Source organism: Lonchura striata, chromosome 25 (assembly GCF_046129695.1).
Source record: "Lonchura striata isolate bLonStr1 chromosome 25, bLonStr1.mat, whole genome shotgun sequence".
In the NCBI taxonomy this organism is placed as follows: domain Eukaryota; kingdom Metazoa; phylum Chordata; class Aves; order Passeriformes; family Estrildidae; genus Lonchura; species Lonchura striata.
In genome coordinates, this window is record NC_134627.1 from 1,421,789 (window position 1) to 1,444,925 (window position 23,137).

Consider the following 23,137-nt stretch of genomic DNA (forward strand, 5'->3'; position numbering starts at 1 on the left):
TGGGTAGGAAAGGGAGCCCATTCCGGCCAGGGATTTTTTAGAGGGGAAGGGTCTTGTCCCTGACCAGCAAGGGTGATGAGCACAAGGGAAGACCCGCAGTGAGGTCTGGAGCCAGGAGTAAGGGTGCTGTGGCCACTCTGCTGCTTTAATTCTGGGCCATAGCTTGTTTGGGTGTGCTCAGCTCTGCCTTTTCCACCCTCCTGGAAAGGGCACCACAAGGTGCAGGAGGTTTGTGCATCTGTCTTTCTCTGAATTTCTGTGTAATGCAGAAGGAACACAGCTCTGTTTAGCCACCAATGGACTGTATTGAGAGCCTGGTTTCACTCACAGGCACAGATGCAGGAGGAGGGACCACATTTTGCATTTCAGGGCTGATGTAGATTTGTCCAAGAGGAAACCAGACTCCGGAGGCAGCTCCTGCTCCCTCTGAACCCCAGCCATTCATTACAACAGGGTGCCTGGAGCCTTCTGGCTATGGAAGGAGGCTTCAGCTTTAGGGCAGCAATCTGGTATGAAAAGTCCTCCTGGAAAAACCAGCTCGGGGCTCCCAAGTCCTTTGACCCCTCTTTTCCTCAGATTCCCCGGTGTAAAATGGAGAAAGTAGTGTTGTAGCAGGGCTGGTACGGGTAGCTCAGACTGAGAGATATTCCCATAGGAACATCCATGCTGGGGGATGCCACAGCTCCACTTGCCTTTGGCTTCCAAGGCCAAATGTATAGACAACAAAGCTGAAATTATCTCTGGGTGAAAATCGCCAGAGGGAGGACAGGGTGAGGATAGGGTAGCTCACAGCTTGGGGACAAGAGTCTTGGGGGTCTATCAGTGAAATCAAGCACCTGAAAGGTGAAGGGGCCAAATGGTGCACATGGTCTGTTGTCATGAGAACAGCACTCAGGGTTGTAAATCCAGAAACTGGGCTCATTTAAAGGTGGCTGAGAGTCATGAGGCATTGCCCTGCAGACCATGACAGGCTCTGCCTGTACTTCAACCCTCTGCTCCTGCCTCATTCCAACTGGAAGAATCACGTTCTGGGTGCTTCCATGCCCTGGGACCCTCACCTGCTGTAGGGCTGGGTGCTGTACAGACAGAAATCCTGGGGTTTAATCATGGATCTGGAAAAAAGCGAGCAAAACCCCTGCTGTTCATGGAGCCGATATGGAAGGGAGTTAATCCGCCCCTGCTCAGACCCAGCCCCTCACACCTCTGGCGTGGATCCCCTTCATTCCCACTCCTGCAGTCGCACCACGCATGCACCGAGGCACCGTCACAGGATCTGCAGCACCTCTTGGGTAGAAAACCCAGTTTTCCTGCCCTCCAGCCCCTCCTTCCCAGCCTCCCGTCTGAATGCACATCTGGGAGCGCCTTCCCAAACACATCCGCCACAGCTGCCTTCCGGCGGCAAACAAAACATCTGGAGGCCCTGCTGGTTCGGAGGCTCCCGAGCCTCGGGGGGCTGAGCCGGGGGCCTCAGGAGCTGCTGGGCGCAGCCCCCGGCCCCGCCGAGGCACGGCCGCGACCGGGCTCGGCCCAGCCTGGAGCGGGGTCCGGGCTCGCGGCTCCCTCTCCCTGCGCTGCCGCGGGGCTCCGGATCCCTGCGGGACTCACGGCTCGCAGCGCTTCTCCCCGAAACTCCTGCAGGGCAGGAAAGCTCTGAGACGGCAGAGGAGAGATGAGAGATGCTGCAGCCCCTCCGCTGCCGCTCCCGGGTTTTGCCTTGACTGGGCTTTGCTCGGAGCTGCCGTGTGAAAGACAAGCGTGTGTGCATGCATGGAGCTGAGCAGCAATCCCCTTCTTTTCTTTTATCTTTCAGCCTTTCCTTTTATTTTTTTATCCTTTCGTTTTCCCTCTCCCTTTTGCTCGCCTATTTCTCCCGCTGAATTAGCTGCCCACCTTTCCCTTGCAAATCACACCGACAGCACAGGCTCGGTTTTCGGGGTGGTGTTTTCTGCCCAAAATGGAGAGGTGGGGGGGAGGAGAGATGCCTAAATCCTGCAGTCGCATCCCCAGAGTTCGGGGAGCATCTCCCGGTCGGGCTGAAGACATGGGGGAAGCAGCATCCTCGGCTTTCCGCACTAGTTAACAGCCTGCGAGCTGCCTCCGCTTGTTTCAGGCTCGCTCGCTTAATCTCGGCTCCCCTCGGCGCGTGTGTGCTTGTGTGTGTGTGTGTGTGCAGAGGGAGGACTTTATTGCCATTGGCTCAGCTTTCGCTGCCCACCCACATCTCTTCCACATCACCTTGGTGTCTCCCTAAATAAAACCAGCCCTCCTTATCGCACCGAGGAAATCAAGAGCAAGAGTTTGAATGGATTTTATATAAATATTTATCCTGACGAAGCTACTGCTGAGCTTGTGGGATAAACTCGCAGCAGCTGGTCTCACTCTGCTTCCCTCGGCTGGCTCCTGAAAGGGTTTAATTACTTTGGAGAGGAGAGGGAGAGATCCAGATCCCAGTTCTGCCTCCAGACTGACCCAAAAAGCAGGACCAGGATTTAAATGAACTATGGATATGAAGGACAGCACCAGCGAGGGCAGCATGGACAGCCTGCAGCCTTCCAGCATCCAGATTTTTGCCAACACCACCACGCTCCATGGGCTCCGTCATGTCTTTGTCTACGGGCCGGTCACCATCCGGCGCCTGCTCTGGACCTTGGCCTTTGTGGGCTCGCTGGGTCTCCTCCTGGTGGAGAGCTCGGACAGAGTGGCTTTTTACTTCTCCTACCAGCATGTGACCAAAGTGGATGAGGTGGTGGCAAACAGCCTGGTGTTTCCTGCTGTCACCATCTGTAACTTCAACGAGTTCCGCTTCTCCCAGCTCACCACCAACGACCTGTACCATGCTGGGGAGCTCCTGGCTCTGCTGGATGTCAACCTGCAGATCCCCAACCCTCAACTGGCTGACCCTGCTGTCTTAGCCACCCTCCAAGAAAAGGCCAACTTTAAGCAGTATAAACCCAAAGTTTTTAGCATGCAAGAGTTCCTGGCACGGGTTGGCCATGACCTGAAGGATATGATGCTGTACTGCAAGTTCAGAGGCCAGGAGTGCAACCACAAGGACTTCAAAACTGTGAGTATGAACAGATACTCTGCTTTTCTCTTCTCTGGGCATGTGGACAGTGGTGTTGCAGGACCAGGACAGCCCTGGAGGTCACTGGCCAAGCTGTGTGGGTCCGGTGTGGTGAGACGGTGGCTGCCAGGCTCTGGCATGGCAGAGGAGGAGCAGGAGGAAGCCTGTTGAGCTGAAGTTTGTTTGTTGGAGTCCTAATGGGGCTTTAGTGGGGCCAGACCTGCAAAGAGTTTGTAGCAGGTCCAGCCTACATCTGCGTGAGGCCCATGGCTCTCAGTGTTTGCTCAGGGTCAGATGGATGCTGCTGAGCATCATAGGGGGCCTGAGGGTCTCTTGCCATGGCCAGTGGATGTCAGCCAGCTGAAGGAAGCAGAGAGGGCTAGACAGAGCCAACAATAAGGGCAGGTGCTTGGGCCTGGTCTGAGCAGTGTCCAGCTGAATTACTCCAGGTGTTTGCAGCATTTCTGGAACTCTGGAAGGGGAAAATTTTCTTCTTGTTCCTGGTGTTTGTGGCTCATAAATTTTGGTTTGCTGCATAGTGTGGGTAGCAGCTGGGTATCTGCCTGGTGCTGTTCTTCCTGAGCTGTGTTAGATGAAAGGAGGAGAAAGAGAAGGAGAGAAAAAGCAACTGAGAGGCTGAGCTCTGATCCTGTCTGCTCTGAGACGGGGGAGGTGGAGTGAGCCAGGTACTTGAGCATCCTGAGGGAAGTAGCTGCTGCTGAGTTTCCAGCTTCTGGCTGGCACCCTGGTGGCAGTGCAGGCTGACCTGGGTGCTATGGTGGTCAATGTGTCAGTGTAAAATAAAAATGACTAGGAGGTTGTCTGGATGAAGTGATGCCCCTCTCTGCCGCTGGAGCAGGTGAAGGGACTGGGCAGGGGGCTGCAGAGGGGGCTGAGCCCCATCCTGGCTGAGCTGGGGGATGCTGGGGTCTGGGCTAAGTCTCACTGTGCTCTCAGGCCATGCTGGGCAGTGCCTTGGCTCTGTGATCCTGGAGTCAGGAATGTTACAGGTTTCAGGTGGTTATTTCTTGGGAGTGCTTCTGCTTGTTCTGCTAATTATGGTGTGTCCTGCAGAGGGCAGGTCCTGGGGAGGTTTTGTGATCCCCTGGTTCATCAGCAGAATCTTTGGTTTTGGGAGAAGGGAATATTTTCTGTCTGTGCTGCTTTGAATCGCTAAACAAATGAATCCAACTGACTCCAGCTTCAAAGTCATTGTCATCTCCTGGACTGTGCTCTCTTTACACCTCTGAGCAGGAACATAGAATTTCATGCCTCAGTTATTACCTGTGCATATCTCGGATGCTGTGTCTATTTCAAACTGGATATTCAGGCAAAACTTTCCCTTGTTTCTGCTCCCTGGGCAGGTCTGAGCAGGGGTTGGGTCATCCAAGTTGTAGGAAGGCATCAACCAAGTTCCAAGGAGAGGAGCTTGCTAAGGAAAAGCCATGCATGAGCAAGCCTGGAGAATGGGATAAAAAGGGAGAAACAGATGCAAAAGTCCAGGGGACAGAAGGGTCTGGAAGTGACGTCAGGTCCCAGGAGGATGGACAAACCTCTCTTGACTGTAGCAAAGTGAGGGGAGTGGGAGCTATTCTGCCTGTGGACTTGCCAAGAATGAGATAAGAACTAGCCAAAAGCAAAAACCTCAAAGCCAGGGAGCAACCAGCAGTTTCAAAGCACCTGGCGGGGTTAAAAAAGTACTTTAAAAAGCAGAGGACAGGAGCTCTTGGCAGCCCCCCTGGGACCCAGCATGGTGTCACCTGTAGCTATTGAGTTTTTGAGAGAATTGCTTCTGAAACAATGATTTTAATTTTTTCTTCTCATGGGGGATACTGTAGTTCAAGACAAACATTCCCCATCTGCCAAATAAATGCTCTGTTAAAACAGATCTGGGCAAGCTAGAAAAAGACAGGATATTATGGACTGACAGTACTTGCCCTTGTCAAAGTGAGAGATTGAGTGCTATACTTCAGCCCATTCTGCTTCTGTGAAGCAGTTCCTACCTGAGCCAGAAGACAACATCATATCTCACAGAAGCAGGTTTCAATCTCACTGACTCCAGGTAATCCCCCAGGTTATGGAAATCCAGGAAGTAGCACTCAACAGGAACACAACAACCCTGTTTTTCTTCCAGATTTTACCTTTCAGATAAAAGGCAGGAAAAAGTGTCTGTTTGAAGGATGAGTAGGTGTTTCCACAGGGAGAATGCTGTAAAGGTCTGTGAGCTGCCTCCAGGCTGAATCAGAACCTCATGTCCTGGGTGAATTTTGCATTTAATCACCACCAATCTGTTGCAGCTGCACATGGGCTCAATGACAGCACATCCATCCTGCTGCAGTACCCACTGGAGAAGAGACATCACTGAAACTTGATTTGTTTCCTGAAGGGAAGCAGGGTGTAAATCCCAGGGCAGTTCTGCATTATGTCATCAGGGTGAAGAACTATGAGGGTTTTATATACACTCCCCAAATTCTGGCAGCTGAGAGCAGAGGAGGCAGGAGCTTTGCAGCAGAGGGCTGCACCAAACAGGAACTCTGCAATGAGGTGCTGCTGGAGGAGTCAATGCTGAGCTGCCTCTGGTCAGACCTGTCCTCTGGTGCATGGGGGTTTGGTGTGCAGGGTGTCCCCGAATAAAGCCCACAGTGCTGCTGCTGCTGCATGGAGAGCAGGAGCTGAAACGGCAGTATCTTGGCACTTTGAAAACACTTAACTTTATCCTCCTTCCTCCTCCACTGCCCTGCTTAAATCCTCTGTCACTGCTTTAATAACAGGACTTGAGCTGTGTTTTCCCTACACTTCCTGTTCCTTCTCCCCCTAATACCTCTCAGACAACACTTCCCGTATTAAGGTCTGCTCACTGGAGTGAGTACCCACAGCTTTTTTGCAGAAATACCCCAAAGGGAACAGCCAGGTTTTAGCAGGATGTGCTGATCCTGCGCTGGCATTGCCAACACAGAACAGCAGAGAAGATAATGCAGAGCTCTGCTGTAGGCAAAGCCAGTGAAGAAGAGAAAATTGGCAGAACATCTTTAGCAAAGCCATTCCCTTGGAGTATGTGGAGGAGTAAAGCCTGTATAGCAGCAGCCAAGGAAATCCCTTCCTTGTTCTCTGCATTGCTCCCCCCAGGCGGTCCTGGTTGGAACTGACCTCGCAGATGGCATTTTCCTGAAGGAGCTGTGCTCCTGCTGCTCGACATGACATCAAGGTCTTCCATCCCACTGCTGCTGAGCTTGGGCTTCTCAGCCCTTGCCACACCACTGTGGTGTTCTGGGAGTCCCTGTGGCTGTGTGAGGCAAAGCCACTTTCCCAGGGCTACTGGTGTGGCTCGTGGCCTTCACTGTTCCAGCCTGGGATGATGCTGGGCAGTTGAAGGGGACACTTGCAGGAGGATTTTGTGTGTGGCCCAGCAAATATGGGGAGCAACGGGGAGAAAACCTCTGAAAACCCTTTGAGCCCATGGGGCAAACATGGAGTGAGAGATGGGATGTCTGGAAGTGGATCCTGGGAATGTGAGCAGCAGGGGAATGGGATCCCTCAGTCTCTCCTTGCTGAGAAATGCTCTCCAGCAGCACAGCCCTGACCAACACAGTGCGGCCATGGCTCTGGGGGCTGGTCTGGGTGTCTGGGTGGTACTTCATTCCTCAGTCAGGTCACTTCCTAAAAGCAGAGTTGGGCTGTGCTTCCTCATACATCCAATCATTCCAGCTACCACAAACTTTTCTCTTGTGCCTGCTCTGCCTTATCAGATGTCTATTTATTGCCAGTGGTCATGACAATTGAAGGATAGAATTAATTTATTTTCAATGCACATTCTTCTGTCTTACAGGGTCCACATAATGAAGTGTGTCTCATGTGAATACTGCTATTTTAAGATACAAATTTCTGTCAATCTGTCTGGCTTTCACTATACATATTTTTTCTGCCCTTCTTTCTAGTGTGTCTATCAGGCCAATGTTTAGTGAATAGCTTTGGCTTTTTAGATTAAGTAGTCTATTCTCATCTGTTATACAACTTATTCAGAAAAACATTACATGTCTTATTTAACAATTTTTCTGGAGAGTCACAACTTTTTCCAAGTTTGCTTCAGAATCTGAGATGCCATTATGAGATGTGCAATAATGAGATGAGCAATTCAGTGATAAATTTACACAAACAGGCTGTTCTTCCAGCAGGAAATCACATAGGAAATCCAGTAGGTCTCTGTAGAGCCTTCCCAGTCTGCACTGGAATATCTCAGTTTTGCTGGTGCTGCTGAGGGTCTGGGTGTGGGCACCAGCACAGAGGGAGTGCAGTGCTGTAATTTTGCTGCTAGTGGTGGCTCATTGGATGTCTAAAAGGAGGTGGATTGCTCCTGGCTCAGGTATCTAGCAAACCCTGCCCTTGGGAAGTGCAAAACCTCATTCCACCCAGTGGTTTCCTAGATTAAATTCCTCTGTCTCGTAAGGATTTGAGTGTGGTAGTTCCCTGTTACACTGATGGAGTTTGTATTTCCTTTATTTATTAAAAAATGGTAGGATAATATTTTATATTTTGCAGGAAGTTTCATGGATGGATGCCAGTTGGGATCAGTGCTCATAAAAACCCATTCCTGGGATGGAATGGTTAATAGAATTAAAATCTAATGAAAGCTGTGGAGCTTCCGTGAGGCTTTTCTGTGGCAAATCCAATTTTAAATCCTTTGATACTATGTGTTGGTTTGGCACAGCCTGGTTTTTGGTAGCAGGAGGCCACAGGAGTAGCTTCTGTAAGAAGCTGATAGAAACTTCCACCATGTGTGACAGAGCCAGTCTCTGATGGCTCTGAAGATGGACATGCTGCTGGCTCAGTTGAGAAGTGGGTAACACCTCTGTGATAGCACAGTTAAGAAGGAAATCAAAACAGCACCTGACAGTTTTTCCTCAGGGGGGGCATGGTGTTGGAACTCAAAATGTCCCTCAGACATTTTTGGAGGTTCCAGGCCCTGGTCAGAAGCATTTGAGACCCTGGCAGGCAGCTGGAAACAGCTGTGATTTTGGGTTTGAACTGTGGAATGATTTACCAACTTTGAAGGCAGAACAAGCAGTCACAAAAGTTTAGATATTATAGTAGAGGTAGTTACAAAGTAGAGGGGAGAATTTTTTAGTATTGTACAGGGGGGTTTTAACACCTGTACTGGTGTGTTAAAATGTACATGGGGGTCAGAAGTTTTAAGATGGAGGAATGTAGGCTGGTCCTGTTTCTTCTCTTTCTTCTTTCTTACCTCCATGTTCTTGATGATGTTGGCACTCCCAGATTGGTTTAGAGTAGAAAAGCACCATTTAATATAGGTAGTAGGTATTGGGGAAAAACTGTAAACATGCAACACATAATGTACCATATAAAAGACAGCAGCAGCCCTGGGCAGGGAGAGAAGAAGCAGTCGGGAGTCAGAGAGGATGTCAGGCTGTGTGTGTGCCTCTGCCTGAGCTGCTGAGCAAACCACAGCAGCAGAGAAGAAAATCTTTTAGATAACTCACAATAAACTGCCCTGAGAGCGAACAACAAGAGGCTGCAGAGTTTTCTTTGGAAGCACGGGTTGGAGGAGAGACTTTTCCACCACACGGAACCCCTGACCCAGGCCGGGGTTCTGACAGCACGGCAGCGCTGGAGCCGTGGCAGTGCGGCCCAAGGAGCCTCCCTGCCTGGCTGCCCCTGGCCGGCCGCGCTGCCAGCAGCAGGGCAGGGCGGTGTGGCAGCCTCCCCTTCCCTCTCCTCCGTGAGGACGGGCGCTAATTGGCACCAGTGGTGGTGGTGGGGCCGCATGGCTGGCAGTGAAAACATGATGAGCAATTCCTCAGTGCAGAACCTAGACAAGACCAACTTCTGGGCGCTGCGGGATTTTGCAGGTATCTTTGAGTTGGTGGAGCTTGTTGGCAATGGTACCTACGGGCAGCAGTTTTTCTTCTAGTCAGAGAAGAGGAGGAAGCACCAAGGTCAGTGGAAAAAGAGGGGGACGAAGTGCTCCAAAGTTCTGGAGCCGAGATTCCTTCGCAGGCCATGGTGAGGGCTATGGTGAAACAAACGTCTGTCCCCTTGTAATGCATGAGGGGATACAGAAATCCACTCACAGCCCATGACACTGATGCCAGAGCAGGTGGATGCCAGGGAAAGCTCTGATCCAGTGGAGACACGAATAGAAAGAGAAGGCCCCTGCTTACAAACTAGAGCAGCCTGTCTTTAGAGGACTGCACCCCATGGATGAGTGATCCATGCCACAACAGTTTTGGGAAGACTGTTTGCCTGTGGGAGGGACCCCATGGCACAGCAGGAAAAAGTATTCCTCTCCCTAAATGAACAGAAAAAGATCTGAGTGATGAACTGACCAAAAACCTCCATGCTCTGTCTTCCTGTGCTGTGGGTAGGAAGGAGAGAGGGGCTGGGAGTGAAAAAAGGTGTTTTAGGGGCTTCTTTTACTTCTCATTATCCTCCTCTGACTCTGTGAATAATAAATTTACTTTATACCTTTAAATTAAAACATGTGTTTCCCTTAAGAGTGTTTTTCTTCCAGTGCTTACCTCAATTCATGAACCTTTGTTAATTATTTTTGTTTTTTTTCTCCCTCTCCTCTGCCCAGCTGTAGCAGTTGGGTAAGTGAATGACTTTCATGGATACCTGGCATTTGGCCAATATCAAACCACGACATACTAGAAGTATAAACACTGGGTGAAACAACTCCAAAGGAGAGAAAATGCAGAAATGGGCTGCAGGTTGTTAACTTGGGACATGGGTGCTCCACATTTGGGATGCTGATCTGACTGCAAAGCTGACCCGAACAGTGACCGTCCTCCTTAATGATCTTTGAAAAGGGCTGTGTTTGGATGTATTTTGAGCTGTTTTTAGCCAGGCATGCTGCCCTTCCTCACTTAGGTTTTGGGATGGGGAATAATTTAAACAAGTGGGAAATGTCAGGAACAGGCACAGCCAAAGTGTCACAGCCAGCTGTAGAGCAGAGGGGGGTGGATGATGACAGAAATGAGGCATGGGGAGGGCCCTGGGAGAGGAAGGACAAAGAATTTGTATGTGTAAAAGCCAGATGTGGGCTCAGCTTCTCTTGCTGGAGCAGCTGGCACTTGGTTTGGAGGAGAGCAAGAACCACTCCTCACTTCTGAGTGATTCCCATTTGTTAGAGTTATTTATCAGGAGTACAAAAGAGAGCTCCTCCGTCCTCCACACCCCACCTGCCTGGGGATTTGCACTCCAAATAGCAGCTGGAGCCGAAGCAAAATGCAAATCCACCCTTGGGATGGGGAAGAAGTGCTGAGCAAGGAGGGTGTTATTGGAGTTCCAAGGAAGAGGAGATGTTTAAGGGCTGGCAGGCTTTATCAGAATTGTCCTGGGAATTGTGTGAGACTTTTCTTAGTGTTGGAAATACCTCTGAGTGCAGCTTCTTGTGCTTCAGCTCATTTCTCCTGGACAGACACTGAAAACTGAAGTACCCAAAGCAGTGGAGAGCCAAGGCTGTCAACAACAGAGAACAAATCTGATAACCATCTGGCACCATGTCCTGGTGCCTCCTTCGCCTGTGGCTCTCTGTGACTAACATGGTTCATGTCACAGGGTCTCCCTGACAACTGGCCTTGGATGAATTCTCCTGGGTACAGTTTTCTGTCTGGAGTGGGTGGAGGGTGAGACCACAGGAAGCTTTCACATGTATTTGTGCTCTCTCTACAGGAACCAGACTTAGTCTAGTCATGTCCAAAGCTAGAAGTAAAGGCCAGGAAAGGCAAGGAATATATAAAAAACCTAGCATGGTTTTCAGCTGGAGAGGTAATGGAGAACAACATAGCTTGTGTATACCCCCCCATGCAAATGTCCCTTGGAGTCTTCTTGGCAGATAATAAACAACCTCCCAGATGTCACCTCTTGAGGAATTTTTATGTTTATCTCAAAATGATGCAGTGATACCCTGGGAAAAAATCATGGTATGACTGCTGTGGGTTTACTCTACACCTGCCCTGAGAGGTTTTGAGCACCAGATCCATGATCCCCATGGATAGAAATGGGTAAAAAATCTAAACCAGTTGTCGTGAAGTTAAACTGGAGAAATTCCCACTTGATAAAAAAGGAAAACAGATCTGACTTTAGTGAGGACCTCTGACCTCTTGAGGTCCCTTCCAAGCTGAATTATGATTCTATAACAGAAAGCAGGTGAAGACCTGCTGGGTCTTAAAACCTTTTGCTATTTTTGGTGCATCTATTTTTTTCATAGAACCCTGGAATGGTTTGGGTTGGAAAGGACCTTTAAGTCATCCAGTTTCACTCTCTGCCATGGGCACCTTTCACTATCCCAGGCTGCTCCAAGGCCCATTCAGCTTGGCCGTGGATGCTTCCAGAGATCCAGGGGCAGCCACAGGTTCTTTGGGCATCCTGTGTCAGGGCGTCCCCACCCTCCCAGGGAAGCATATTTTCCTAATATCTTATCCAAACCTGCTCTCCTTTAGTTTAAAGCCATTCCCCTTTGTCCTGTCCCTACATGCCCTTTTCCAAAGTCTCTCCATCTCTCCTTTAGGCACTGGAAGGGGCTCTAAAGCAGATCAGTTTCCCCGGAGCTTCTCTTCTCCAGGCTGAACAGCCTTGTAGGACCTTGCACTTGATTGACTTTGTGAGGGTCACACATTCCCACCTCTACAGCCTATCCCACTGGATCCCATCCCTTCCCTTCAGCATGTCACACAGCCTGGGGTCATCAAGCTTGTTCGTGTCACCAACAGTGATGGAAACCCTAAGGAGCTCTGCCCATCTCTGACCTGCTCCTATGCTCAGTTCACCCTCATCCTTCTTGAGAAATGAAAGCCAGTTTGAGCAGACAATCGTCTTCCTCACTGTGAACTCTGTGCACAAGTTTGCATTACTGACCTAAGGACAAAAATTGCCCTAAAATGCAGAGTTGCTGACAGCTCTGTCTGCACTGAGCATTGAGGCATTCACAGCTCTGATTCCATAATGAGTCCACCACATTTTCTCTGAGCAAAACCCTGTCTTTTCCCATTTCCTGAAACTATCCCTATTTGCTTTAGAAGCAGACAGTGGTGATGAAAAAAACCCCTCAGATTCATCACTAAGCTCCCGCTGACAAAAACTGTGCCTGGCAGCTCCCAAGGAGTGGCAGGATGGGGAGATCATGCTCGGCATTTCCATGTCCTCTGGCAGGATCTGGAGTCCCTCATGTGCTTTCCCAAAGGCATTTGTCACAGGATTTGTGCCTGGAGTGCCATCCAGGCTCAGGTTGGCCATGCAGCAGAGTTTGCATCCGTTGGCATGGTCACGGTGAGGCCAGTAAATGTGATAAACTATTGTGATAAGGCAGGCTTGAGCAGGGTGTTGGGGGATTGTGTTGCTGCCACAGCTACACCAGCTTTGTATGGGACTCAAAAATACAAGAAGCATTTTGCTTACTGGGCTGGTGAGACCCTGCAGTGTTCTGTAGGAAGAGCTCTTTGGGAAAACAAACCCATGGAAAACTTTCTTGCTTACAAAGTGATGACAGCTATGACAGGGCTGGGAGTGGGGAGGACTCAGATTTTCTTGAGGGAGGAAATGGTGATGTGTAGCTAAATGTGAAGGTTGTGAAAGTCAGTGTCTATTCTGACAGCTGCATCTGCTGAGAGGTCATGATGAAAAGCCTTAACAGGTTGACTTTGTAGAGGGATGAGTGTAGAGGACAGAATGGTCCTCTAGAAGCTTGTTGGGACTTTCTGACCTATGGAAATCTGTGAGCAAACCTCTCAGGCCCCAGAAGCTCAACAAGCAAAGAAGGAAAATGAGGTAGATGAGGTGGTCATGTCTGACTCCATCTGCCATGGATTAATGTATGAGACCTGCACCAGGAAACCATAATCGCCCTTGGAGGTAAAAGATACTGAGAGTAAATTCGGCAGGACTGACACCAGTGTGCTCAGGGCCATCAAGAACCAATTTCCACCCAGCCATGAATATTTACAACCAAGCACATGCCATTACTTGAAGAAAAGCTGAATTGTTTTGATCATTTGTTGCTGTTGTGCCTTGGAAGGAAGGATTAAGCCTGTCTGTTAAGGCAAGGAGCTGAAGTGAAGGAGTGAAAGGTAATGGAAAATGCACATATATTTGCATATAGGGTGAGATGGATGAAAGGAGGTTTAATCTGCACTTGGATTTCCCAGAGGAGCCCATCCAAGGGAGTGGGGCCATCAGGGATTTTCATGTGCAAGAGGAGCTGCTCAGTTGTCTGCTGCTGTCAGAGGAACTAGTTCTGCTTCCTGATTTCCTCAGAGATTGAAATTTGGAAAGAAAATCAGAAGTGAAAAAGACTGAGTGAAATTTCATCTCCTTCTCAGGTACTCCCCCACATTGGTCTGACCTTCCATAAGAAGGGGATTATAGGCTCTTGTCTCATTCCAGGTCTGTAGGCTTCCCTTTCAGTCAGTTCAAAGGTTGTCCAGATCTCACTTCCAGTGTGAGTTTCTTGGGAATTGGAGTTTTTCCTGCAGAAAACTGATAGTGATGAGTCTGTCCACCTTGCCCATATGAAAAGAATCCCAAACCAAAACCCAAACTCCTAAACTAAATGACTGGAGGTCCAAAATTTTTAGAAACTTTAGTGGGAACAAGTTTCAGCTGCTCTATAAAATTGAGTTTTTATGATGCTGTTTCAGTGGTGATGAAGGGTCATATATAAATGTAATATGAAGATGGGCATGAAATTAAAGTAATTTTAAATTAAATTTAAATTAAAAATTATTGAAACTTATTTTGCTTTTTAAAGGTTTTGTCATTATTGGAAGAAGAAAATCAAAGTAACCCATTTACACATTTTTTTGGTTTCTCGTTCCATTCGTGTTTATCAGGCTCTCTGAAGTCCCATGTTCATGCAGTGGAGTCGTGCAAAAATTTCCCTTTATTAAAGGGGCTGAAACCCATAACAAACAGTGAATCCCATCCCATAACAGCGATTCAAGCTTTTGGTTCACCTCAAGGTTTGAGGGACACTAATCTTAGGCCAGGAGAAGAGAATAAATAAACTCCAGCAAATGCTCTCTGGTGATTCAGCTGTGGTACTGTGAGAGGGGTAATTTAAGGGCTCTGGGACAAGAGAGTTCTCCCAGCTCAGTAGAAAATGATGAGCTGGAGCTCTGGAACAGCAGGAGGATAGGACAGGATTCACATGAGGTTGCTCAATGACAGCCCAGCAAACATCACTGCAGCTGCCATAGGAAAGACTAAATTAATTGCAGAGGAATTAATAGAAGCTTAACCCTCGATTATCTAAACTTCCAACACCACACTCCACTGCTTCCTGGTACTGAAAGGGAAGGTGAATCCTGAGACATCCAGGAAAGTCTCTCCATCTCTTCTAGGGCCTCCTGCAGGGCTTTGGAAGAGCAGCTCGTGGCTCTGTCGTGTGTGAAGGGGTGTCAGCAGAGCTGTGAACTCCTCAGCAGTTCTCCAGTGGTGGAGGAACCTGTGACAGCTGAACCAGGATGTTTGAGAGGTGCCAGTTCAACCTTGAATGGGGGATGGAATTATGTTTTGGGAGATGCTGGGGACTCTCAGCCATCTGTAATGGGATGGTTCAGCTGAAGAGGACCTTGGATGGGAGCTGATATTCACCACCAGATTTCTTGGTGTTTCTGTGAATAGGTGAACCAGAATTCTGCTCAGAAGTACAGTCTATGTTCATCATACTGGTGCTTTTCTCTGGATATACTGCTGGGATTAGGGTTAGGGGTGGGGATCGGGATCACATAAAGCATAACAAGTGTGCCCTCTTCAGCTCAGGAGCTACTGGGGGGGTACATCAGTCACACAACTCTGATATATTAATTTCTTCCTTTGAAGCATTTACTGTTTGGGGATTTTTTTTTAATGTAAAGTGGCAAGTTTCCCTATAAGGCTTTGAGAAAACTGCTGCTGTGGTCATTGCTCAAACAATGTTTCCATCTAAACCAATCTTTATGTAAAAGATGGGAACAGTTTCCATGGATAGCATGACCAGGGCGTGGAGATCATGCTCGGGGGAAAGGAGCTGCTGTGCTGGATGTCAAGATTGATCCTTGTTCATTGAGCTTCATTTTTCATCCTCTACCCTGGCCTCAGATGCTGAAGCCACCATCCTTTCTGCATATGCTGCAGGATCACTCTAAATAGCCATTAACTAATGCTTAATTATGATGAAGTATCTCCTGAAATCCATGTGACTTCCACATGCATAACAAATGGGTTTGTTTCTGTCAGGTATGACAGGACTTTGGGGCTGATCCACATCAATCCCAACAAGTCCCCCAGTAATTCCAGGACAGGCATGGAGAGAGGAGGTGCCGGGGTGTACATGGCAGCTCAGGACAAGCTGTGGGAGGAGACAAGTTCCAATCCCAGTTTATAGAACCCCAGTAGAGTTTGTCTCCTAAAGACATTAATGAGGGTGAGATCCCTCTGTTAGCCCCCACAACTGCATCCATCTCTGCAAAAATAATTCTCATTATCTCGTGGTAGAACAAAAAGACCCTCAGAGGTCAGTCTTGTGATGATGTCTCTGTACATCTTCATCTCTCCAGGGAAAAACAGGTCAAGAGGCTTTTTCTATGGTGTTTATGAATGGTACCAGGAAAATGCCCAAGTGTCTCCTGGGATGAGATTTTCCATGTGAAAAATTAAAGCTTTTTGTCTTAAAGCATTTCTATTTTCCATTAAATTAATTAAAATAAAAATCTCAGTGCAAAATAAATAATTGAAACCCTGGCATCCCTCATTAAATGGATCATCTGGTTAAGAATTAAGTAATGGAAAAAGTGATGCAGAGCTGGGGAACTTTTCACCATGTGCTGCCTCTATATCTTGCTCTTCTAGGTCAGCAGGTTCCATTGCACCCATTTTCTGTTTTATAGGGGTTTTGAGGCAAACCCTGGTGTCATCTGAGGTTAGTGAGGGGAAACCCTGAGTTACATATTCATGTCTGGCTTTCTCTGAATAGAGGGATTTAATTTACTGCTTTCAAATGAGTCCCCTCTTTCAAAGGGCAGTTCAGAGCAAGATGCTTCTGACAGCCCAACCTCTGAGCTTTCTGTAGATGGTTTTAGGCTTATTTCCTAGTAAGATGATGTTTCAGCAACTTTTCTCTTTCTCAAAACCATGTGATTTCTATGAGTTTCACAAAAGCTGGCAGCTGGGAGAGACCCAAACTGGAGCCCAGGGAGGAAAAACAGGGTCAGTGCTAATGTTTTACATTGTGTCTGACAGGGACCAGCTGGCCAACAAACACATGTGCCCCACTTTCTCCAGGAGCAGACTGGCAATAATGAGCCAGCTGATGCTTCTCTGGCAGCACAGCAAAAGCAAGATCAGAGCGGGCTCAGAGAGCTGTGCTCCCCATGGGACACGGGGCAGCATCCCAGGGGAGGTGTGCCTGTGATGGCAGGTCCTGGTGTGCAGGTTAGCTCCTCTTGGTTCCTTCTGATGCTGCTGCAAGGAACCTGGGACAGAGCAGGGAGAGGTTAGAAAAGAACAGGAACACGAGCTTCATTCATTCTTCCATTTCAAATTCTGGATAATTCCAGCCCTGGGAGTAGGCCCAAGGTGCTGCAGGTGCACTGCAGGACTCTGAATGCCTGGAGTGACCTCAGCTTTGCATCCTACTCCTCAGGTCCGGGGTGGGAAATCCTGCTCAACTCAGAGCCTCCACAGCCCCCAGCCAATCCAAACCTCTCACTCCACTCTTTGGATTGGCAATAAAACTGTCATCTCCTCGGGACAAGCACTGCTTTTCTGGTTTATGTTTGCTATTAAACATTTATTATTAAAATTAATTGAACTTTAACTAAGGGAAGGGAATTGCTTTAACCTGCTTCAGAGAATGACATGGGCTGTGATTTTGTACTGACACGAGAAAATCCTTCATTCCTGGTTGGAAGGAATTGAAACCAAACAGATTTTTCTACAAATGTCTCCAGTCAAGGAGCACTTTGAAAGCCTTTCTTACTGCATTTGCAAACCAGGTACACAGCGTACCTGAACACCCCCAGCTACTGCAGCTCTGCAAACCCCAGAGAGCTTCTGCAAGTGCCTGCAGGCTGAACAGCATCCTGAGGTAAAGTGTCCCCGCCTCCCTTCCACTTCGGAATGCTGTTAAATGTTGATGGGTATTTCTGAGCCTAAATCACTCCTCCTTTGAGGGTGCCCGTGGCTGTTTGTTGGAACAATTAACTGTAGCATATTTTCCTCCCACGTTTCAAACCCATCTAACACCAGGTGTTATTACAGCACAGTTACCATAGGTAAATTCATGTGACAAACTATTTCCAGAGATCAAGAAAGGACAGTTCAGTTACCAGGGGCAGGGAAATGTGGTGTGCATTTATTTTGTTGTAAATAAGGCAGGTTGGTACAGTTCCCATTTGCAAAGTAATATTGAAACTTGGGGAAGAGCTGTCAGTTGTAAACACAGTTACTGTGAGCCCTTTGTATATTCTGGTATTTCCATGGTTTGTTTTGGGTTTTTTTTTTTTCTGTCAGGAGGGGAAATAAGTGTCTGAGTCAAGTATGTTCCTGTAATCCCACTTGTCTTTCAAAAAAGACACACTTTCATTAAATCAAACAAAACCAGCATTGTGGCTTTAGTGCTGAGAAACCCTTTGGTTCACCCTCCTCCCAGCTGTGCCCAAGCAGCTCCATCTCCCTGCATGCTTCTCACTTGGGATAATTCCTCTCCTTTTTCAGTCCAGGCACATCCAGGTGTGTGGTATTCCTGCTTTTGGTGTGCACCAGGGTTCTCCCCTAGTCTCACCCATGGGGTGTTTGTCAGTCAAGGGCACCTGATTATTAAAGATGATGATGATTCAAAAATGCAGATGATGAGTTTTTATCACCTATTGCAACAGTGATGCAGTAAATCCCAGTTTTAGGCATTTGATCTTTGCTACTCGCAGGGAATCTCACATTCCTAAAATATCAAGGGGAAGAGATAAACCAACATCAAGTAGCTCCAAGGGAAGTTTAGATTGGATATTAGGGAAAATTGGGGAAAATTTATTCACTGTTAAGGTTGTTAAGCATTGGATCTAAGGCAGGGCAGGGGAGGATACTCACCAGCTGCCCCTGGAAGTGTTCAAAAAGTTATGGATGTGGCACTTGAAGACAGGGTTAACAGTGACCATGGTGGTGGTGCTGTGGGTTGGACTTCGTGATCTCAGATGTGTTTTCTAACCTTAACAATTCCCTGATTCTGAGATCCAGCTGGACATCCCCACAACAGAGGTTTGGTGTGCTGCTCCTGAGCTGAGTGTCTAGAAACTGGGGTTTTCTGCCCTCCCAGCGTGCACTTGAAGAGGGAGAAAGGGCTGGAGGAAGGGGAATGGTTGGGAGCAGTGCCTGGGCTGGTGAGGACTAGGGAGGAGATGCAGGGAGGCAAACAGGAGCAGCAGAGGACATTGGCAAGGGGCCACACTGGCATGGCCAGCCGATTCCTTCCAGGCACCAGGAGGGGCTGAGGGAGCTGGGGGGGCTCAGCCTGGAGCAAAGGAGGCTCAGGGGGCCCTTGTGGCTCTGCACAGCTCCTGCCAGGAGGGGACAGCCGGGGGGTCGGGCTCTGCTCCAGGAACAGGGACAGGAGGAGAGGGAACGGCCCCAGGCTGGGCCAGGGCAGGCTCAGGGTGGGCTCCAGGAGGAATTTCCCCATGGAAAGGGGGGTCAGGGATTGGCAGTGCCCAGGGAGGTTTGGAGTGCCCATCCCTGGAGGTGTCCCAGGAACACCTGGAGGTGGCACTCAGGGCTCTGGGCTGGGAACAAGGTGGGGATCAGGCACAACTGAGACTTGGTGATCCTGGAGGGCTTTTCCAACCTCAGTGTTTCTGTGTTTCTATGATTGCTGGAAATAATGCTTATCTATATTCTTCACATTTTTCATGCCAAGCTGACATAAAAAATACTTTCATGCTGCGGTTCATGCCTTTCCTCCCTCCCTTACTAGTAACATGGAATTATATCCTCATTCCTTTAAAATTCTGAGGTTTAGCAAGCACATAAACTATGCTTAAACTCCAGCCCCAACTGTAAAGCAAATATTCCTTTTACTCGTAGGGAACTATTTCTTTGACATGTTATTTTGAGCTCCATCATGGTTGTTGCATGCAAAGGCAACTTTGTGGAAAAGAAGGTTAAGTGCTAAGGTTAAAACAGGTTCAAGTATAATCCAGAGTGCCCTTGGCAAAGACAGAAGGGTTTTACTGGGTCTCATTTATCATTGCCTGACTGCTTAAAGTGCTTGACTGACTCATTATTGTTTTTATATGCCTGCAGAAGAGCTGCAAAAGAGCCAGTGAGGAAAGTATCACTGTTTTCCTTGTTTAACCCACACTCAACAGGGAACAATAATATTTAAGACTTCAGAGAGTAGAAGGTTTCCTCTTCAGAAACCAAATTCCCCAGCATGAGCCACATGGAGCAACTCGGGCTCAGCTCCACAGGGGAAGTTTCTGTTGGTGTGGAGTTACATCTATGGCAGAATTTTAGAGGTGAGAACCTGGAGCTGCTTCTGCCAGCGGGAGTTCCCAGACCTTCCTGAGACCACTGCCTGACCTTCAGCCTTTTTCCTCAGCCATTCTGCCAAAGCTTTGTCCTCCCCACACAGGGGCTGTGGACTCTGCAATGCAGGGAATGTCTGGGCCATCCCTGGAAGGCAGGGACTGCCTGGAACAGTTTTCCCAGGGAGGCTGTGGACTCTCTATCACTGGAAGTGTCCAAAGCTGGGTTGAGCAGGGCTTGGAGCCACCTGGGACAGTGGAAGGTGTCCTGCCCATGGTATGGTGTGGGAATGAGAAGAGCTTTAAAGTCGTTTCCAGCTCAAACCATCCCATGATTCTGGGATCATGGAAAACTAAAAAAGAACATTTTGGAGCACAGATCTCAAACATCAGTGAGCAAAGACCTGCTCCATGCTCCATCTCCGCCTGTTTGTTTTGCACATGGGTCCCAGGGGATACAGGCAGTGCTCCCAGAGCTCTGCAGCTGGGGATTTGTGAGCAGTTGTGTAAATCACCAGGATGATATGGCAGAGGTCCTGACTAGGGGGAGGTTTAAGTGGCTGCTTTAATTCGTGATACCTTGCCAAAGCTCTTTTCAAAGCTCTTCTGGAGCTCAGGAGATGTTAATGCCACTGGAAAAGGCAGTGGCTTCATCCCCAAAGCAGCTGAATCCAACCTGGAACAGGTACAGAATGAGATTGGGAGGAGGATTAAGGAAAAGAAGCACCTCTTCTAGAGGGGAGACTATGAGAATTGAGTTTATTTGAGTGAGTCTGGCAAAGGCTGAGTGAAGGACTGGGATAATTCTGGAGAAATCCATCAAGGGGATTATGACTGGGGGTGGAAATGGAGCTATTTCAGCCAAATCATGGTGCTGGCTTTAGAGCAAATGGTACAAATTGGTCATGGATAACTTGATGCTGGAAGTTGGAAAGGTTTTTAACCAGGATCATCCCTTGGTGGTGGGATTGTGTGAGGTGGCTGCCAGGAACAGCAGGGTTCAAGGACATCTCCAAGTCCATGGACAACAACCTTGTCCTGGACTGAAGGAATGGGTTGGGTGAACACCTGGATCGTGGGAATCAGGCACTTCTCACCTGGGTTAAGCAGAGTGGTGGGGTGCCTGGGAAACCTGGAAAAACACAGCCATGTCCTGGAAAGCTTTCCCCTCAGTTCCTGGAGTCATACAGTATCAATTCTGTCTTTCTTGATCCTGAGAAAACTTCAATATGCAGCTTGTCAGTTCTCAGAATTCAATTAACCCAGCTCCTGTCTATGTCTGCATGGAGACAAGAATAATGAGTCCACTGGGGTGTAAATCCTCTGAGTGTTTAACCCTGGCCAGGGCTGGGTGAAGATCCCACATGGAGGCTGCAGCAGCTTTCCTTGAGGGTGTTCAAGCTGCCTGCAGTGAGAATCTGCCCAAAACATGAGTGCAAGACACCCCAGCTGCAGACACTCTCTGGTCTGAGCTTCCCAAAATTACAGGTTAATGTTAATGTTGAGAACACCCATGAATGTTATTCAATTTCCCCACTGCAAGGGAGGGTAAGAACACCCTTGGATCCTGCTAATGGCCAATCTGACTGAAGTCAAGGCATTAGATGTGGCTGGGTTTTTGTTTATCCATATTCATATCCCATCTGGGAGCCCCTGGGATACTGTTGTATTAAACATCACACAAAAATGGAGCAGAAATGTGGTCTCTCCTCTCTGCGGCTTAAAAATAATAACATTTTCTCTCTGATTTATAGGGTGTCTGAGCAGCAAGGGAGAAAAGGGAGGGACAGCATCTGTTCAGTTCATTCTGACCAATACTCCCAACACAACACAGAGAGAAAGGGAAAACGTGTTTTTAAACTATATTAATAAACTTCCTCTGCAGAAATGAGTTACTTGGGCTCTATTTTACCTACCTGGGAACTCTGATTTTTGTCTCGTGAAACAGAGCACCTGCTCTGTTATCCCATAAATAAGGCAGAGCAAATGCATTGTTCCAAAGCCTGGCTCCCCGCAGGGTTGGAATATGCTGCAGCAGAGGGAAGAGATTTGGAAGTTTGCCCTCCGGCTTCCTAGAGAGCCAAGGCTGTGGGAGCAGTTACAGAAACGCTCACTCTGCCCGCCGGGGTTCCCTCCATGGCTCAAAAGTGCTTGTTGCTGCTGTTAATTAGAGTTGTGTGGAAACATCCCCGGCAAAGCTGGAGCCGCAGCAAACGTGCCTGGCAGGGTTGTGGTCCAGGCTTCAACTGCAAATCAGCTGCCCTGGAAGATTTGGGAGGGAGCGGGAGAGCTGGAGCTCTGGCATCAGTGATGTGGGAATGCTCACAGGAAAAACCAAGGTCCAGATGTGGACTAATTAAGACCCACTATGTGTTGACTTAGTGGATATTTAGCTAATGAAGATGAGGCTGGCAGTTCAACCTCCTTTCTCTTGGTTTTAGTGGCAGCACTGGAAGTTTGCTCTGAGTCCATCCTGTCCCTTTTGAATCCTAAATTGTGACCCCAGAATCTCCACTGGAAGCAGGGCAGTGATGACCTTGCTAAGATTTGTCTGCGCTGCAGTCAGAGCTGGTGCTGCTGGCACCCTTGGGTGCTTTGCAAAGTTCTGTGACCCATCTCCAGAGGGATTATCCTGAGGTAAAGGATGGATCAAGCTGCTAGAGCTGGGCTGCTCCTGCTGCAGAAGGAGGGATGCTCTGCTTAGCCAATGCAGAGAGCCTAAGGAGTAAATCCACGCTGGTCGTTTGGGATGAGGGACAATAAAGCTGTCAGAGAGGGTGGGGGTGGCTTTGCTGAGCTGCCTCAGACATTGAAATCCCATCTGGACAGCAGTACCAGGTTCATGCTGTGAACACAGCCATGAATGTGCAGGATGTGCCCCAACCCACAGCTCACCCTGAGATCCATGTCAGACTGGGAAATGAGAACTTTCTATCTCCTGCTGCTGTGTACCAGATCATTTGCTCTGACTCTGGGCATATGTTTTCAATTCACCAGCACCTTTATGCAGTCAGTTATAATTCACATTTGCTGGTTTTTAATGAATGTTTGTTCACTGGAGCATTTGCCAGGCAGTGTGTGTGGTGTGCAGAGCCAGCCCACATCCCAGCAGCCTCCAACTTGAGCTGAGCTGAGGAATCAAGCTCAGAAACAAATCAGGAATATATTTTGTGACACGCACTGCCTGCGGTATGAAACAGAGGGGACTCTGTGAATGGGAGTCTTGCAAGAGGGTCCCAGCAGCCACATGGATGGAAGGCTTTCCTGCAAAATCAATGGAAAATCCCAGAGATAATCAAGTCCCTGCTGAAATTCCCTTTAAATCCAAATACAGGCTCAGTCCCTGCCACTCTGGAGCACCTCACTGTCTGCTGCTCCCACTGCAAGGTTTGTTGTATTCCCATCATCTGGATGGGGAATGGAAGCAAACCAGGATATATGGAATACATGGTGATGAGGGGCTTTTGAGAAACATCCCAGGAGTCCCAGATCCTCAGGAAAGCATTGAGAGACACAAGGAATATAGACACAGCTAAGGCTGAATGTGATTGTTCTAAAGATG

The 23,137-nt window shown here is 48.4% G+C and overlaps 1 protein-coding gene across 3 annotated transcripts in view; it reads left to right on the forward strand.

Annotated features, from left to right (window-relative positions):
* Positions 1-1,818: 1,818 nt before the first annotated feature.
* Positions 1,819-23,137, forward strand: part of LOC110479572 (acid-sensing ion channel 2) — a 418,627-nt gene continuing 397,308 nt past the window's right edge. For 2 of the 3 annotated variants that reach the window (XR_004149277.2, XM_031507053.2), the window contains exon 1: positions 1,823-3,064. Coding sequence is in view for 2 of the 3 variants with exons in the window: in XM_031507053.2 (XP_031362913.2) it covers positions 2,501-3,064 (564 nt within the window). In the remaining variant the exon portion in view is untranslated. Of the gene's footprint in view, positions 3,065-23,137 lie in introns of all 3 variants that reach the window. The other variant, XM_077788251.1, reaches the window with a different exon arrangement.